The 19,444-nt window shown below is 33.9% G+C and overlaps 1 protein-coding gene across 1 annotated transcript; it reads right to left on the bottom strand.

Moving 5' to 3' along the window:
- Positions 1-12,277: 12,277 nt before the first annotated feature.
- On the bottom strand, positions 12,278-18,313 carry LOC143620455 (protein MICRORCHIDIA 7-like). Its single transcript, XM_077092151.1, has 20 exons — positions 18,016-18,313; positions 17,347-17,421; positions 17,245-17,279; positions 17,079-17,157; positions 16,911-17,003; positions 16,741-16,825; positions 16,550-16,625; positions 16,035-16,163; positions 15,820-15,918; positions 15,636-15,737; positions 14,539-14,700; positions 14,354-14,449; positions 14,217-14,268; positions 14,012-14,123; positions 13,798-13,862; positions 13,454-13,722; positions 13,294-13,370; positions 13,106-13,193; positions 12,757-12,879; positions 12,278-12,367 (listed from the first exon to the last, which is right to left on the bottom strand). The coding sequence occupies exons 1-20, from the start codon at positions 18,311-18,313 to the stop codon at positions 12,278-12,280; spliced, it is 2,205 nt and encodes a 734-aa protein (XP_076948266.1).
- Positions 18,314-19,444: the final 1,131 nt, after the last annotated feature.

The raw sequence follows: 19,444 nt of genomic DNA, 5'->3' as shown, positions 1-19,444 counted from the left end.
CTATTGCAGTGGGTACTATATGGAGGCGTTTGGTTTCTAAGGTGGCTATGAAAGGGGTTGGCAAAGAAATGACCAAATACCTTAATGATTTCCAGTTTGGGGTTGGTGTGTCGGGTGGTGCGGAGGCCATATTACATAGCGCCAACAGGGTATTGAGTGAGCGCCACACTGATGGGTCTCTTGCAATGCTTACAGTTGATTTTTCTAATGCATTTAATATGGTGGATAGATCAGCTTTACTTCATGAGGTAAGGATCAGATGCCCTTCTATTTCCATGTGGGTGGAATTTTTATATGGGCAGCCATCAAGACTATATCTTGGGGATGATAATATTTGGTCCACCACAGGGGTTCAACAAGGAGACCCATTGGGACCACTCCTTTTTTCCTTGGTTTTACACCCCCTTGTGCATCAGATTCGAGACAATTGCAAGCTTCTTCTTCATGCATGGTATCTTGATGATGGGACAATCATTGGAGATTCAATGGAGGTGGCTGAAGTGCTGGATATCATTAAGGTGACGGGTCCAACTTTAGGTCTTAAACTGAATAATAAGAAAACTGAGCTATTTTGGCCTTCTTGTGATGGTACGAAGTCTCGTGACGGTTTATTCCCTGCTGACATCGGGAGACCATTATTAGGGGTGAAGCTTCTTGGGGGAGCTGTTAGTAAAGACACCGGGTTTATTAAGGGTTTGGCAAAGAAGAGAGCTACTAATGCTGTTGATTTGATGCGTCTTCTCCCAAAACTTGGTGACCCGCAGAGTGAGTTACTTTTGCTTCGATCATGTATGGGTATTGCTAAACTTTTCTTCGGTTTGAGAACATGCCAACCTGTACACATGATGGAGGCAGCGGTGTTTTTTGACAAGGGATTGCGTGAGGCGATCGAGGACATTGTAGTTTGTGGAGGTCCTTTCTTTGGAGACCTCCAATGGCGACTTGCTTCCTTACCCATTAAGAATGGGGGTTTGGGGTTGTATTCGGCAGTAGAGGCTTCCTCTTATGCGTTTGTGGCCTCGAGAGCCCAATCGTGGGTGCTTCAGGATCACATTTTGCGAGACAGTGGTATATGTGGGATGGATTCTGATTATTCTTGTGCTCTGGCTTGTCTTCGTGATATGATTCCAAGCTTCGATTTTAGCAGTTTCTCTAACAAAGAGACCGCCCCCTCTAAAGCCAGCATGCATTGGCGAGCACTCTTTTTAGTAAAATTGTTCACGACATGGAGTCATACTTTAACATGACAAGCAGACAAAAAGCCATTTTTGAGTGTCTACAAGCACCACATGCTCAATATTTTCTTCTTGCTATCCTTATAGATGGGTTAGGCCAGCATATGTCTCCAGTGGAGTATCGTAGTATCCTTAAGTATCGCCTTATGATTCCTCTATTTCCGGTTGATGAGATATGTCCTGTTTGTCGTAAAGCGTGTTTAGACTCATATGGGGAGCACGCGGTGCATTGTAAAGAGCTCCCGGGGTTCAAGTACCGACACGATCTGGTTAGGGATGTGCTCTTTGATATATTCAGGCGAGCTGGAATTTCTGTTAAGAAAGAAGCACCTGTGAATTTCCTGACTGACCCGTCGGAGGGAAGATCATCTCTTCGACCGGCTGACATTTTGGTGTTTGGATGGATAGGAGGGAAACACGTGTGTGTGGATTTAACAGGGGTTTCTCCTTTGGTGGGCTTAGGGAGTAGTGGTTTCGCGGTAGGTCAAGCCGCATTAAAAGCTGCTTCAGGTAAGGTGGCAAAACATGAAAAGGCGTGTCTTGACAACCAACATGTATTTATTCCTTTTGCTTTTGACACTTTTGGTTTCCTCGCGCCTGAAGCTGTGGAGCTACTTACCCGTGTTCAGCGGGTCATGTATAGTAATGTTATGACTCCAAGATCAGCAAATATAGTTTTTAAAAGATTGGATTTTGCGATTCAAAAAGAGATAGCGAGACAGCTTGTTGCCCGTTTGCCTTCTGTTTCGATGTAATCCAATAAACAATTAATACGGCAATTATTAAGAGTAGGTATGTAAATATATCTTATGTTATACAAAGATCTCAAATATTTAAATCTTATGTAATTCATAAAGTATTAATGAAGCACAAATATGATAGCATCTACAAATATCATGGCAAATATTAAGCAATTTTCAGTATTGTAATATATCATCATATAAAACCATTAGTTCTAGCCATATTTTTTTAAATCATAAATAATAATAATATAACTGTGATAGTTGTGAATAAGATGACGTCCTGCGGTGTGCTGCTTGTTTTACATCAGTAAGAATCATGTGAACTTAAAATTATTTTAAGTTTAATAAACTCTTCTTCTCAATTCAACATAAAAGAAACATATATTTAAAATGAATTGATGATATTCTATTAACAAAAAAAACTTAAAAGAAAAACTATGATAATCATGAGAAGGTTATTAATTCCACGATCAATAACATTCAATTCACTCTCGTAAGTTATAAACTGAAATCTTAATAGAATATAAGTTACATTAGTTAAAACTAAATAAATTGCCTTTACCCAAAAAAAAAAACTAAATAAATTGCAAAAGAGAAATACAGGACGTGCTTGCATTGCATTAAACTATGGGTCATGAACAGAAACGAGTTACAAAACAACCATTTTTTTTATATATAATTGTAATTTAGACTATATTCGTAATTATATATTACAATTGCAAACTTTGCATTACATGTTTGTACATCTTGCTTTCGAATTAGTACACCACTCACTGCTTTTCCTTCCAATCATTTTCTTCCATACCTCCGAAGTCCAGTTCTGTCTCTCTCTCTCTCTATTTAGGGTTAACAACCGCCGTTTCTCCACATACAGACCACTCTCTCTCTCTCTTATTTCTCTCAGGCGGTGGCCATGGTGATTCTTAGTTTCAATCATATTGTGTTTTACAAGCACAGTTAGCACACGGTTATAAAGCAAAACAATAATTGAAGTTGCTTTATTAGTTTCAATCTAATATCAGTATATAGTTACTTATAGTCGGCATGAATTGCAGATAGTTTTTCGTCTTATCATATCATTATTTCCTTCTCATTTAAATGCTGTGACATGATCATCAATAATGGTGACCTACACTAATTTTGAATTACAATACCAGCAAAAATAATAATGGTATATATTCATATTTGGGCAGCCTGGTCAAACTAAGCTCACAGCAAATGGATACGGTAGGGGTGCTCACGGTTCGGTTTAAAATCGTGGAACCGCCCAAACCGGGCATCGGTTTGATTTCACGGCCGGTGTTATTTTCTTACTTTTGGTCGGTCATTGTCAAAGGATTAAAACCATAGTGAACGGTTTACTAGCCTAACTTTAGTAAATTAGTATTTTTTGGATTACTATTTGGAATGATCATTGGCTCGCAATTTGTATGCTGCTATCTGGTTCGAACCTAAAAAGTGTCATCTATATTTATGCTAACTGAATGTTTAGAAACATTAGAAACTACTAAGGTGGTTTTGTTAGTATAATTAGGATATGGTTATAGGCATGTGTTTTATAAGTGTGTGTTGCTTGATTTTGTTACATTACCAGCTGCGTGTTATTTTTTAGCCGTCTTGCACCTTTACTTTTCACTATTTAGATAGTAGATACTAGTTAGCAACTGTCGATTAATTGCCTAAAATTGCGCCTGCTTTTATGGAAAGTGTCGCAATTGCGTTTCTACTAAAAAAACACCTAGGCGCAAAAAAGCAATGCTTTTAATAACTATGGTTTCAGCATAAGACATCAGCCTTCCATAGTCATCCTCTGTACATGAAAAATAATAAAACTTCAGATTCCTTCTAAGTATTGTAATTGGAATAATATTTACTAACCAATAGTAGTCATGTGATATTTCCCATAATGATTAGTATCTCTTATTCAAATGTGATCCTGACTCTATTACTAGAAACTGATCAGGTTTTGAAAGGATGTCGTAGGTGAAGAGAAAAATACCCATGATTCATGGATTTTCTTTATACTTAAGTATAAGTTGTAATGTTTGTTGTAATTATTCCAAACAATGAATGATCCCCATCTGGTAGGAATTCAAATCAAAAGAGTGATTGTTGCTTTACTGATTCATGTATTTTCTCTTCACCTCTGATCAACCGATGGTTGCTTTACTTCTCTATTCACTCAATTTTACCTATTTGCTGCTTATTTTATTGGGTCTTGCTTTGTGTTTTGCAGGTCGATATATATTATGAAGTTGCATGTTGGCTATGATGATTGCATTAACCTAATGATACATCAATTATCCGAATTTTGTCTTGGCGGGGAATTTTCAGATGGCACAATTAAGATCTATGCAATCGTGAACTTGTAGCCATCATGTAACCCAAATTCTTCTCTGTCTCAATCCCTGAGATACATGAGCCCCTAAAAATCGAGCAACTTCCACGGTTGATTAACAGGTAAACATTCATTTAATAAACCAACTTGCAGTAACGGTTGTATCCCAACGTAAGTGTTAAGCTGACTTTCAGGTACATGGAGCTGCACTATGATACTCTAGCGGATGTCATCCTGCAGCTAAAATTGAAGCAACATCGAAAATTGAAGAACTGACTGTGGTAAAACCTAAAACTGAGCTATATGTCAATGCCATTAGCAAATGTTCATCTTTACTTTGTCTATTTTTTAAGCAGATTTTAGTGATTTAACTTGCATTTTACAACCTTTATTTTGTGTTCTGTAAAATATATTCAGGTTCATGGTGCATCAGTGCATGGCTGCCATCTTGGCTTGTAGCTCATTTGGTTGGTTTTCAGGTAATTACTTTAGTATGACATTTATGTTCACTTATTAAAATAGATAATTCCCGCCATTCTTTAGTTGTAATGGATCAAAACTTGCGATTCTACACACCAACACCACAATTGCAATAAATTAGTATTACACTGCTACCATTCTTTAGATGCAAAGGCTGATATTAATTATATTTGTTTTGTTGACTTTTGCAGGCGCATATTTCATAAGAAAACAAGGCTAGAGGCCCGACACCCCGCTAGGCCCGAAATTATTTTTTTTTAATTTATATGTATTTTTATTAAAACAATATATATGTTTAGTGTTTAAACTTGTTTGCATAAACATTAACTTCGTCTAGTGGCAAAGATGTATTGCTCCCAACCAAAAGGTTATGGGTTCTAGTCTCATTTGTGATATTTTTAATCCTATTTTTATACAAAAGTTTTTTACACAACCTAAATTATAACCAATTAAGCCTATATCAAAATTAAATTGTTTAAACCCAACAAAATACTCTTTTTATTTAAGGCCCAAAAAAATTTCCGCCTTCGGCCTAAAATTTTTTTTGCTTTCTCGGAGCCGGGCCTGCATCAAAGCGACAGTATCCGACAGTATCCTTTGTCTTAATTGTTTATGGCTATTTTATTACTATTATGAACCTTAGTACACAAAGAAATACAAAAGATATTATACGATGCGGCGGGTCAAGCAACTAGTTCCAAACAATTCCAAATCAAATAAATAGAGATCAAGTTTGACTATATCACATTGAAGATCACAAATTTGTTACATTTATTTCATTTTATAGAGGTAATCACATTATATATATATCTAAAAGTACCATACATAAAATCCTACAAGATATTTACTCAAAAAAAAAATTACATGATTTCTCTTTTACTGGTCATTCAAAGACAAATGTAATAAATGCAATGTCTACATTAATTTATATTTATTAGTTGATTATTGATATGGTTGTTATGTATAAAACAACTTTAATTAATTAGAAGTGTAATGAATAAAAATGAAACATCAAATACGTACATAGAGTAACTGTTAATATACGTATTTTAGTTGTTTGTAATATTAATGATTATGAATATGAAACATCAAAAATCTAAAATAACAAAATAAAATGTCATGCATATATTTTTTTAACTTTACAGAGATCATGAATTTATAAAAATGCATAATATGATGTATGAGACGACATAAAATTATTTAATACTATAATATGATCATTGGTATCATGAAGTCCGAAAATGATATTGATTAATTTGCTTCTAAAATCAACATTTATATGTTCGTGGACTAACAAGCAAAATAACGTAAAATTACCAGCTCCCATTTTCATGACAGAATCAAACCATCAATCAAAGTTATATTAATAACACATGCATCAAAATAATTTAATTCATTTAACTCAAACAATATGCTTATAATAGATTGTATGAGAACAATAAAATCTCTCAACACATCCCAAGATCGTATGAATTACAGCATGGGTTATTTTGAGATATTGTATGTATACTCAGCGAATGATAATGTGGTTTAAAATTCCAAGAGTTTTACTGATAACATGTTATGAAACAACGGCCTAATAACAACCAAAATTACATAGTATATAAGAACATAATAGAGAAAGAGAGTATATAATAGTGAATGGAAGAACTCATCTTATTATGTATATTATTACAAATACAAGAAGCCTCTATTTATAGTGTCATAATATGGATACAAAGTAAATGCTAAAATGGGAGTTTGAATGTGGATGGTCACCACAATATAAATGTTCATAACATCAGTAAAATTCTTGTACTTTTTGGACCTTTTGCTTCTCGTAAATATTTATCCTCTTTTTTCGTTTAATGATATTTGCGTTTCAAAAAAAAAAATTTTAACAAAATCCAAACTTGCCCACTTCAGTCTTCACACACTTTACTTTAACCGGGTCAATCTCCTTTTTTAAAATCGCCCAAAGAAAATTAGCTAGTTAGCTACTATAATAACTTTACTTTAATAAACGCTATTAAATTTTATAAAGGGTGAAGGTTCTAATATTATAAAATATTAACACATTGTATTATTTAATACACATTTCGCTGCTGGCTAATTATTATGATTTTATAAAATAATATTAAAACGGTTGTAATAATGCGGCATGAATCCTTTATATATATATATATATACTATATCCCCCGTGTAGTAGAGGTAAGGCTCTCTAACCCCATGGGATAGAGGTAAGGCTGTCTACATCTTACCCTCCTCAGACCCTACCATAGCTTTGCTATTGGTGGGATATACTGAGTACGATGATGATGATATCCCCCGTATTTCGGGGGTTGTTTTACATTATTCGTTTTTAATATTTATATATTTATATTTGGATTTTAATTTTATTTATTGTGTTAATAATTAATATATTTGAAGTTTGAGAAAAAATGGTTTCACAAATAAATGATATGTTATAATCCGGTTTAAAAGCTATCTAGGTGATACCCATTACCCGTTTATTTTCTTTATTATAAAATTGTTTCTTAATTATAAATAATATCTTTTTTTAAAATAAAATAGGATATTAATTTTTAGTATATTCCTATTTAATAGGAATTTCATATCAAATATTTGATGAAATTATTTTTTAATATAATGAGATGTTATAACTCGTTTAAGAGCTATTTGGGTTTGGTGAGACCTTTACCCGTGAATTCGGGTCAAACGCGTGAGAAGCCTTCATTTACAAATAAAGTAATCTGATTGCTTGAGAGAATGGTTGTTTCACATTTTTCGTTTTTTAATATTATTTTTTGGATTTTAATTTTCTTTATTGTAAGAAAGTTAATAATATACTTAGAGTTTGATGATGAAATTGTTTTATAAATAAATGATATGTTATAACCCGTTTAAAAGCTATCTGGATTTGGTGATCCATGACCCGCTTATGTTTTTTACTATAAAATTGTTTATTAATTTTAAATAATATATTTTTCTTTTTAAATTGGATATTAAATTTTAGTATGTCCCTATTTTATATGATTTTTATATCAAATAAGTGGTAAGATTAATTTTTAATTTAATGATATGTTATAACCCGTTTAAGAGACCCATACCCATGAATTTGGGTTAAATCAATGAGAGGCCTTCATTTAAAAATCAAGAAATCTGGTGGCTTCTAAAAAAAGGGGGAGCGACCACATCGCAACACATAGGATTTTTGGGTTTTCTTTTATATATATTATAGATAAAAAGCAAAATTCCAAGTTTAAATTATGTTTGGAAGGATTTGAACCCGTAAACTCACATTCGCAAGAGAGACACCATATTACTAAGCACATCTATTATTTCCCAAGCCAAAGCAATATTCAACATTTTCCTTTCCATTTATTAAAGGGTTGTTAACAAACATCATCCCCATGGTGTGTGAATAAGGCTATACGGCTCGTATATGGCCAATACGAGTCGTATAGGCCTAACTTATTAACATGCGTACGGAGGTGACAATGTGGCAGCTTTTTGCAGTCTATACGAGCTGTATAGACCCTATACAATATAAAGAATATGATACTGATAGTTGTTTTTATTGATTTACAAAATGAACAATACAAGTATTTAAATACAAAACTAATTGCTAATTGTTGGCAATATAATTAAATGTGAAAATGAATACAAGAGCTAATTTTGTGGATGAGATTGACTGAGATGGGTTTCATGATCTCCTCCTTGATTTCCTCATTGTTATTATTGTTAATAATGTTATTATTGTTAATATGCTCCCGCAAGATGGACGGTCAGGTGAAGAGTCTAATCTTGGATGTTAGGTAGTTGAAACGTGCTCGTGGTAGAGGTTTGGTTAGAGCATCGACTAGTTGATCATCGCCTGAAATGTGTGTGACCTTTATAGATTGATCTCGAACTCATTCTCGAACAAAGTGGAAGTCAAGTACTAGATGTTTCATCCGAGAGTGAAATACGGGATTAACAGAGTACTGTGTTGCACTCATGTTGTCACAAAAAATAGTTGGCGTTGAAGTGAGTTTGTAGCCGAGTTCCTATAAAAGGGATGTTATCCAAAGGAATTCTATTGTGACTGAAGCGATAGCTCGAAATTCTGCTTTTGTTGAGGAGCGTGCTAATGTGCATTGTCTTTTTGAGCTCCATGCGATAGGATTAGAGCCAAGATAAAGAATGTATCCGGGGGTGCTACGGTAACTATCTTTGTCACCTGTCCAATCTGCATCAGAAAACCCGTGAAGCTGTAATGGTGAATTGCTTTTAATAAGAAGACCTTTGTGGATTGAACCGTGTAGATATCGAAGTAAGCGCTTCAAAGCATGCCAATGTGTAGAGGTTGGTGCATGCATGCATTGTGAAAGTTTGTTTACGGTGAAGGCTACATCCGGTCGTGTGAGGGAAAGATATTGTAAGGAGACAACGAGAGCACGCTATTCGGTGGCCGTTTCAAGTCATGTTCCGTCATGCAAGGTGATGGTGTCGGAGCATGTAATTGGTGTGGTTGTCGGTTTACATTGACTCATATTGGCACGTTATCATTGATGTATTTGGATTGGGATAAGAAGATTCCATGAGGATGTGGAAGGACTTTAATTCCAAAAAAGTAGGAGAGTTTGGCAAGATCTTTTAAAGAAAATTGAGATGCAAGAGAAGTAATTAGGTTAGTCATCTAGGGAAGTCAAAAATTGGAGTTTGCCAAGATGTTAATATTGTTGCATCTATGGAGTCAAAAATTGGTTTGGCCACATCTTCTTTCTTTATGTTGGTCATCTAGATGCATAGATGGAAATATATGAGAGTAAGAAATGATGCTACATTTGAGTTACACCTAGTTAGCATACTTGTGTTCTTCCCAAACTTAAATTCAAGCTGCAATTAACACACAAAGAATTCGTAAGAAGTGAGCATGTATATAATAGCGAAGCATATAAGTAAATCCATAGGATATGAGATGGTGGATAGAGAGTTTATCTAGGAGGAGTTTCAATGCAGAAGAAGCTCGTTAGCAAGAAGTGTACGTTGTTGTTTAAGATGAAGTATAGGTGAATGTAGATTCGATGAGAAGTGTTTGACGGGGTACTTATATTACCTTTCATATAAAGGTTTGAAGTATCTTTAAAATACTATTTACGAAAGTTTACATGTTGCCTTTTAGGTCCGACTCACCTCGGATAGAAGGAAGGTCTTTTTTGGTTTGTATGCACTCTAACCTAGGTTGTATGTTCCCTTCGGCCTAAACAAGTTTCTAGTTTTAGGTATATTTGTAAAGAATTCCATAAATATATATTTTAAACTAGTCGTGACGACTAGATTCTTACTGTCAATGAGTAGTTTACAAAATTAGTCACGACGACTATTATAGGCTAAGAAAATTTCAGAGACGAGTACAAATTTTGAAGCACTAAACTTGTCGTGACGACTACTTTAGGTAAAAAAAATAGTTTTGACGAGTTTTTTATAAAATTTTTTTGTACTTTTCTTAATATTATATATTTAATTTTACTCATAATTGGTTATCTTTTTTAACTTTTAAAATATAAAGTTTTAAGAAAATCCAAATACATTGTTAAGGCGTGTTTTTTTTATCTACGCGTCTACATAAATTTTTTTCAAAACTGAGTGGGTAAAAAAAATTTGACATAAATTTGACCAGCTCGATTTTGAATAAAATTCATGTCAATGCGTGGATAAAAAAACACGTATTAACAGTGTATTTAGATTTTAGTAAAACTTTATATTGTAAAAGTTATAAACGATAACTGATTATGAGTAAAATTTAATATAGTAATATAATATTAAGAAAGTACCAAATTTTTCATAAAAAACTCGTCTAAACTATTTTTTTACCTAAAGTAGTCGTCTCGACAAGTTTAGTGCTTCAAAATATATACTCGTCCCTGAAATTTTCTTAGCCTAAAATAGTCGTCGCGATCAGTTTTGTAAACAACTCGTTGACACAAAGAATCTAGTCGTCACGACTAGTTTAAAATAAATATTTATGGAATTCTTTTGCAAATGATACCTAAAACTATAAATTTGTTTATGAAAATACCTAATTTAGGAATTTTTCCTTTTCTTTTGAACAAGAATATAATCTATTTCTAATATTATTCCAATTTCCATGCCAGGAGTTGTGCCCCAAGGGCCCAACTTCTAAGGAAGGGCCACCACTTTACACAAATTTTGAATACCACTGGTGGATCTTTCTTCGGGTTGAACTGGGTCGCGACCCCATCACGTTTTTCGTTCAGTAGTATCCTTCTTCCGGAAAAATCAAGAAAATATATATAGGTATTGAGTGCGGCTCAACCAAGTTATTTGAGTCTGATCCATCCATATTATTTGAGTCAGGGTCATCCTTGAATTTTTATAAATGTAAAGTTTGTTTAAAGCCGAAGATGAAAAATCGTTTACGAAATAAACGTTAAAATAAAGAAAGGAAGGCTAAGAAATAAAACTCCATAAGACCAACCGCAAGCCCAAATAAGTTTTAAACAAAAAAAACCATAACATATGGTTGATGTTCCAACTCAAGCGGAAGTTCCGTTGTGTGATGGCCGTTGTGTGACTTACTGACTTATGAGGTTTGGCAAGAAGTCAAAACAGAAGATGAGAAGCAAGCAAGTGAATTGATGAAATTGTTTGGATGTGGAATCGATTGATTGATTGGGCAATGCCATTGTCTGCTGAGTCCTGAGGTTCGGAACTGACTCGTGTGGGAGTGAAATCGATTAATCGAAACAGTCAACAGAAATAAGCAGAGACAAGGTTCGGTGATTCGCATTTCGCCATTTTGTATTTCTTTAAATTTGGTAGGCTAGGGTTTGGAATTATTGTTTGACCCGACCCGAACCGGATTGCCGACCCAAAACTTAAAAGTAGAAAAAAAACCTTGGTTGTGACTTTTTGTCTATCCATACTAGATACTCAAGATTCGCCACTGCACTAGGCCAAAGGCTCTTTGGTAGCCCTAACACACCTACTATTCAAAGTTCATGCTCTCTTTTTCCTTAGGGAACTTACAGGGGAGTATGTTTATAGGTGAGGACACTTTATGTTATATTAGGTATGGTGAAGCTTGATAAGCTTAAGTAGCTACAGTGCTACACCTTATCTCATATAAGCTTGGGCAACACAACCTTTGTTAAGGAAAACTTGGGTCGTATGAACTTAAGTAACCTCAACTTTATGAGTTAAATAGAGTGCACCCTCTTAGCAAGTTTTGTGGAATTTTTAATTAATTCCCAGGTTTTAACCAACTTGGCCAGATGATAAAAAAAAAATTAACAAACAAAAATTCCAACCTTTTGTTAAACTTCGATATACTAAACTAAGCCTTCGCTTAAAACTATATATCTACATCCAGATAGACCCTCTTATTCTAAATCCAAAACTTGGCGCCACACCAAATCATAATCCTCTAATTATCTGAAAATACTTATATTTACGATCATATAACCAAATCTAACAACAAACACTCGATCTATTTTCTAGACTGCGCTCCAGTTGCGGCGTTTCACCTTCTCCAACTCTAAATGTTTCACTCGTTCAACCAAATCTTGGATCACAGTTGTTGCCTCCTGCAAATATATATATACAAAATAATTATAAATGTATAATTACATTACATTAATAATTAATACACGAGCCGAGCTTGAGCTAAAATATAAAGCTCGAAACAGTGCGCCTCGTAAGTTAAACGAGCCGAGCTTTAAAAGATAAAGCTCGAAACAGTGCGTCTTGTAAGTTAAACGAGCCGAGCTTGAGCTAGTCGAGCACTGTCGGCTTGTTTACACCTATATTTTCTATAAGCAACTTTGTGAAACATGAACCATTTAACTTGTTTTCTTTTTAGCTGACTTTCCTCATTTTACCTGTTTGAACCTCAACTACATGTCTTAATCAATTTGTTTATAAACCATACATAAACGAGTTGGTATAGCCACATCATCATTGCAGAAAAGCATACCTTCAACTTCTTTCTTAAAGCCTCTTCCTCGATATCGCGTCTCTCTCTTTGCGCTGCAAATGTGTCTATTGCAATTTCTTGTTCCTTGTTGAGTTTCTCACATTTTCCCTTTAATTCCTCAATCTGATTAAAAATCATAACTTAACTAAGTTTGATCGAAATATACATAGGTAAAGTAATTTGTGATGTCATATGATAAAAATGACCTTTTGTACAAAAATAAAGGAAGCATTTTGTAAAATGAAATTAAGATCTCATAGACTATGTTAATCAAAGGATAAATAGCCAAAATAGGTAAATTTATATTACTCCTATACTGTTATAAAAAGGTTATCTTTTAATGAAATACCTGAGCTTCAAGAGCCTTGCGACGATTTCTTTCTCTTTCTAAATCACGAAGAAGATCGCCTAAGATATCTTCATCCGACATTTCCAACCTAACAAGAATAAAAACAAGAACAAATTTATAAATTAGATTATAGATGCTTACAATATATTTTTCATATGTACATATGTATTAGAATAAAAGTGACATACTTCTCTTTTAATTGGCGGTTTTCTTCCAACAACTGATTTAAATCAGGTGTGCTTGCATCTTCAAAAACATTCTGAAACTACCAATAAAATAAAATTTTATAACGGTATAACCAATAGGCTTGTTTACACCCTACCCTCTGAAATGAAGTGACAAACTTACCTTTGACTGAGTGTGTGTGACAATTTGCATATTAGAAGAAAGATCATTTGGGGTAAAAGTATTAGCTGATTTCTCCTTATAAAAACTGTTATTTGTATGTCTCAAATTTGAGGTAGTTTGCGGGTCATCATCAAGGAGATTCCCAGTAAAAGGAGTTGACTTTTGTAAACTTGGTCCTGGTTTCTGATGCTTCTTAGAAAGAGAAACTGGTGGTGTTGACGCAGTTTTCTTCTTTCTAGAAGTTTCACGGGAAAAGTCGGGAGAAGTTTCTGTAATAACAAAAAAATATAAAGATCCAGCAACTGATTTTTAAAGATTGAAAATGAATTTAAATTATCATGTACCTTTATCATCCAAGTTGTTTCTATTGACTCGTGGAGCATAACCAATTTTATGGCAGTAAGTACGCCTGAATCAGAAAGTGATAATGTATAGTTGGTTGCATATGTTAAAGGAGATAATGTGTAGTTAGTTGCATATTGTTAAACGTGGCAAAAAAGGTGTTTTGACCCGGTAGAGAAAAAAGATTACAGATGTGCATAATAATATATAGCATACCAGTATGTCTTTTGCATCTGAATAAGGCGCATTTCAAGTCTTGAGAGAACAATGGTGCGTTCAAAGCCTTGTTTATCATGAGCTGGTTCTACAAAATTAGCCTCCAACACACCTAATAGCCAACATAAAAAAATTTAAAACACACACACACACACACAAGATGTTTCTTATACCATAAAGCGTCCTAATTAGAAAGAAATCTGACCTATTACTCCACGACCATCACTTCCTGTACTATTCCAGAGTCTCCAAAATGGCTGTAAAATAATAAGCATTGTAATGCAGTTTTAATATTTGTGGTCAGAGAACTTGTTTGAGCCATTAGAGGAAAAGCATTCAAACCTTAATGAGCCGATTTTTATGATAAACATTGTATCCTTGAACATCAATATGAGATTTAGCATCTTTGACGAATCCCATGGTAACAACTGCAACTATCTGTTAATTACAACACCAGACACTAATTATAAAAAATAAAATAATACATAAGCAACAAACTTGTTTATTAAACAAAAAGAAAACATTACACTTGAATCATTAGAAAGTTTATCAACACCGGGCTGGGGACGATATGTGACCTCGGTTGTCATCATCATATCATTTACTATATTGTGATGCTGAACGTCTTTTCCACGAAGAATCATCCGGAATCCAGGTGGAATTCTTAGATAAAGAATGGATGCGTAACTCTGTAAAGGAAAGTATAATGGGTTCATAATTAAACTAAAATCCAGATTCATAATAGTTGTAATCAAAAGATTACAAATATTTACTTTTATACTTAAATAATAAGCTCACTTTAGATGAGAACGGCGCAAATCTTTGGTGCATACATCAAAATTACTCTTACAGCCTCTTAAATCACTTTATCCAAAATAACTATACTAATAGTTAAGTAATACAGTTTTTACTGTGATATTTAATGCATTAATTAATAATTATTTGCAAAAACAAGAAAAAGAATTGAAAACTGTTCGCCGAATCAACTCAAACTGACCCATTTTAACTTCTTAACAATTGCATATTCAGACAAAACCCATTTTGATGCGTTACTCACAGCCTTGTGCATCGTTTGTTTAACTTTAACTGAATAAACAAACGGTCATGAACAATTAAATGAACAAGGTTTTCTTGCTGATGTTCATGTTTTAAAGAAATGAGTGTGTTTGTGTTCGTTATTTTAGTATAAGCAAACGGTTCACGAACGTAAACAAACATATATAAAAGAACATAACCAAGTGAACACCAATTAAAAGTAAACATAAACGTCAATATGTGGCAAAAACTATTATAAAACAAGACTAAATGTTAAGAGGTGATACTTTATTTCATAAAACTAACCAAACTGTGATGGGCCTAAATAGTATAAATGAATATATAAACAAATGTAAACAAAAGAACTAAAATAAACATAACCTAACGAACATAAACGACTGCTCACGAACAGACAAGACATGTGATCATGTTCGTACATTTAACATATGAACAAAAATATATGTTCATGTTTGTTTATTAAATAAACAAACTTCCCGCCAAACAGTTCACTAAACGTTTGGCTTGTTTACATAACCAAAAAATGCAAGTGGATTTATGAATATAATTATTAGCAGCTATAAAAACTTACTCTCAGTGAATGCCGGTATGTAAGAAAATGTCTAGAGTTTGGGTACTTCTGGGCCATTTGTATATTCTTCTCATCTCGATTAACACCTCTTATTTGAATATCCTGCATAAAAAATGCATTAAATGTAAATTAATATAACTAAAAAATAAATCATGTACTACGAGCAAAATATAGAAAGTCATACTTCTTCATCAGCATCAAAATCAAGTTCCAACTGTCCTTGATCATCTTCCCATAGATTGTAAATGATTATGCGTGTGCCCTGACCCTTCATATGATCAAACTACAAAAGAAAAGGTAAAAAAATTAGTAGCATATAAGATATTATTAACAATTTAAAATATTGACTGAAAAAAACAAAAAAAAAAAAACACACAGAAAACAAAGAATATTATTTACCTGTTTCAGAAGATCTGCTTCATTTACAAATGGAGACCAACAAGTGACTGCCTCAAGATTCATATTCCAGTCACCGGGTGATGACCGAATGATTTTCTTCCATTCACCGCCATCTTTTACATAATCAAGCTTTTAAATTGCAATCAACAGAAATAAGATGAGCCGATTGTTAAAAAGATGGATGATATATGTTCCAAAATTGTAGTTGAATAAGACTAACATCAAGGCCTGTAAACAAACCAAACACGAGCGGGGCATGTCCGTGTTCGTCCATACCAAACAAACAATCTTACACGATTACTAAATAAACGAACTTCCAGCCGAACGATTCACTTATTTTCACCGAACGTTTGGTTTGTTTACAGTCTTACAGCAACATCAAATTTCTAACCCTTATTTTAAGCTGCAACCGGTTTACCTTTCTTGATGCATCAATTTATACCAAGAATTAATAATCTCTGTATTTTTACAGTTTAGCTATTTAACAAAACAAATTTAGACTAGTTAAAAATTACCATGGGAACTACTATATCTTCCTTTCCTGTGCCTCTTAGAAATGTGTAAGACAAGAGTCCAATGCTCTGTGTAGACCTGCAAGACAAATAAAAACTGTTAAAAGAGTGTGTATCCAACTATCCATAGTTTTGGTAACTATAAATTAGCGATACTTAAAAGTATAAATATTCATTTATAATATAATATATGCCTTTTTCCATCTTTTGCAGCGCATTGTGAAAAAACAATAACATCAGCCCCAAGCCTCATAGAACTTGTCTTGAAACCATTACCATCTACAAAACATAAATAACAGATATGATGTATAAACTTAGACGCTAGCGTGCTTCTTTTAATCAAATTTAGGATAATATCACTTACATTGTCCTATAGTGTCGGCAACCTTGCTTTTCAAAGAATACCCGAGTGACATACATTGTCTCATCTTATCAGGATCCATCCCACCACCATTATCTATTGTAAATAGCAGCACAAACAGTTAACACCAAAGAAATCAAGTCAACCATAACATATAATCAAAACCAATACCTTCAATCAGCAACATTCTATTTCCATCCTTCTTGTTTCTGAGCATATCAATGTTTACATAAGTAGCACCATTACAACACTGAAAAGGATAACATACACGTAACATGTATCATCAATTCGATCGAGCTTGATTAATGAGTATAATAAACAGAAATACGAAACTCACCTCATCAAGAGAATTATCCAAAAGTTCCGCAAAAGCTACACGAACAATCCATAAGTCTAGAAACTATTAAAGTAAAAAAAATAAACAAAGTTGCTAACTTACCACCAAGAACCCATTTATGGCTAGTTGCATTAGAGTGTAGAAACCTAGGATGAACCCGAACATGATCCATACCACCTGTCATATACAAACTACAGATTTAGGGCATGAAAACTACAATTTCCCTTTTTGTTATGAAACCCTAAGAAAAACTCACAATTGAATAAAGTTCTGCTAAAACCGGAACTAGTTAAAAGGAAACGAATACTAGATCATCATATATTCACTTCTAACTTCTTTAAATTCTTATGATTGCCATGAATTATAACATGATTCCCAGTCATAACCTCTAAATGTAATATCAATCCACATTATCACTCACCAGACTAAAACTACAATGTGCAAAAGAAATTGGAGAAAATATGGAAATTAATATGAAAATTCAAGGTTTAATTTTTAAATTTTTTTCTTAAATCCCAGTTTTCATTGCTAAACTCAATAAAGTGGTGGCAGGTAAACAAACCGTGAAAACAATTGGGGAAAATATAAAAATTAAAGGGTTAAAGCAAAGCATCTTAAAAACCCTAGAAACACTCAAAATCAGAACTAGTTAAAAGAAATGGAAACTGTGATCATCAAATATTCACTTGTAACATGTTTAAATTCTAATGATTGCTATGAAGTATGACTTTAAATGTTCAATTGAAGCTACATTATGAGAATGAGACTCGCCAGGCGACGTATCCCAATTAGCATCGGAACCCTCATCGAAATCACCAGCCTTCCAAAAATTCCGACAGCTGGGCTTGGGCGGCAACGGATCGAGAAACCCAGCTGGCAGAACCAAATCATCGGAAACCCTAGACCTCTTTTGGTTGAAAGAGTCTTCTTCGTCAGAGGAACAATCGAGGTCAATGACCGGAGCCTCTGACCTGATCTTCTTCTTGCGTTTAGAGGATTCTTCAGCATTGTTGTTCTTGTTATTGAATTGTTGTTCTATGGTTTCTTGCTTGACTCGAAATGGTTCCATGACGGCAGATTTGTGGGTTTAATTGGACAGAAGGTGAGAGTGGGTAGTGAGGTGTAGGAAGGCGAAAATCACGGCGAATCACTCGCCTCTGCTTCCGTGCAATGTGGTGTTCCGCAAGAGTGTCAATTTTTGTAGAGAGTTACTTGTTGTGTTGTGTTGTGTTGTGTTGCTAAACCTACCCCTTTATGGTTATTTTATTGGTCTACTTACCGGGAAGGTTAATAATCGGGACAAAAACGAGTAATGCCATATATTGAATATTGTAACGGTTTCTCTGGTTTGGTACGGTTATCAATGAATTTTTCTGAAAAGTATAAAGCCGAATGGTACTGATACTTAAAACATGAAAAATTAGTACTGTGAGCGGTACTAATTGGTTTGAACGGTACTGATTCAATTGATATTGGAATGGTTGTAACATATCAAATTTGTTACCTTGGAATTTTAATAGAATTGGAAAATGCAAGAGGCCAAGTGAAAGAGTATTTAACGGATAGCCATAATTGTCACAAAACATTCCATTTCTTCACCCCTAAGCATTACCATTTTCGGCTAGGGAGCGAATAAATAGTTGAAGCCAAGAACCCAACTTTTTGATTTGTGGTTGAAAGATGTTGATAGTAAATTTTAGGTACTGAGGTATACTTTAATTCTCAGGGCGTTAAAGATGATTTAGCATAGGTTAATGAGTTGGAAACCATTTCGTTCATGGTTTAAGTGGCGTTAAAGACAAGATGAGTTAAAATGTTAACGGGCTTTAAAATTCTCTACACTCACACATAATAACTAATTTAAGAATTGTTTTTAAATTGAATAAAGGGGTGAAGTGGGGTTAAGCCATTTCATTTATGTGAGATGGAGTAAAGAGGAGGATAAAGTGAGTGATGTGACGCCTAAGTGGAATTAAAGGACATGAATATATACCCCATGGCCTTATAGTATCCCATCATGGGAAATGTTCGATTTTAAAGTTCAAAACATCAAAATTTAGTTCGAGTGCTTGGTTGGGCAAAAACGTATGTTTTCTCTGTAAAGGTTATGATTTTGTGTTTGGATTGCATGAAATGATAAGGGTATGATATTCAAACATCGGGGTGGCAAATGGATTAGGTTGTGTCGAAATGGGCCATG

The sequence above is a fragment of the Bidens hawaiensis genome, unplaced genomic scaffold (genome assembly GCF_021521415.1).
Source record: "Bidens hawaiensis isolate Kalapana, Puna unplaced genomic scaffold, B.hawaiensis_p1.1 tig00002572_1, whole genome shotgun sequence".
Lineage (NCBI taxonomy): Eukaryota > Viridiplantae > Streptophyta > Magnoliopsida > Asterales > Asteraceae > Bidens > Bidens hawaiensis.
The sequence above is the reverse complement of the archived record's forward strand: the minus strand, read 5'-3'. Positions and strand labels throughout refer to the sequence as shown.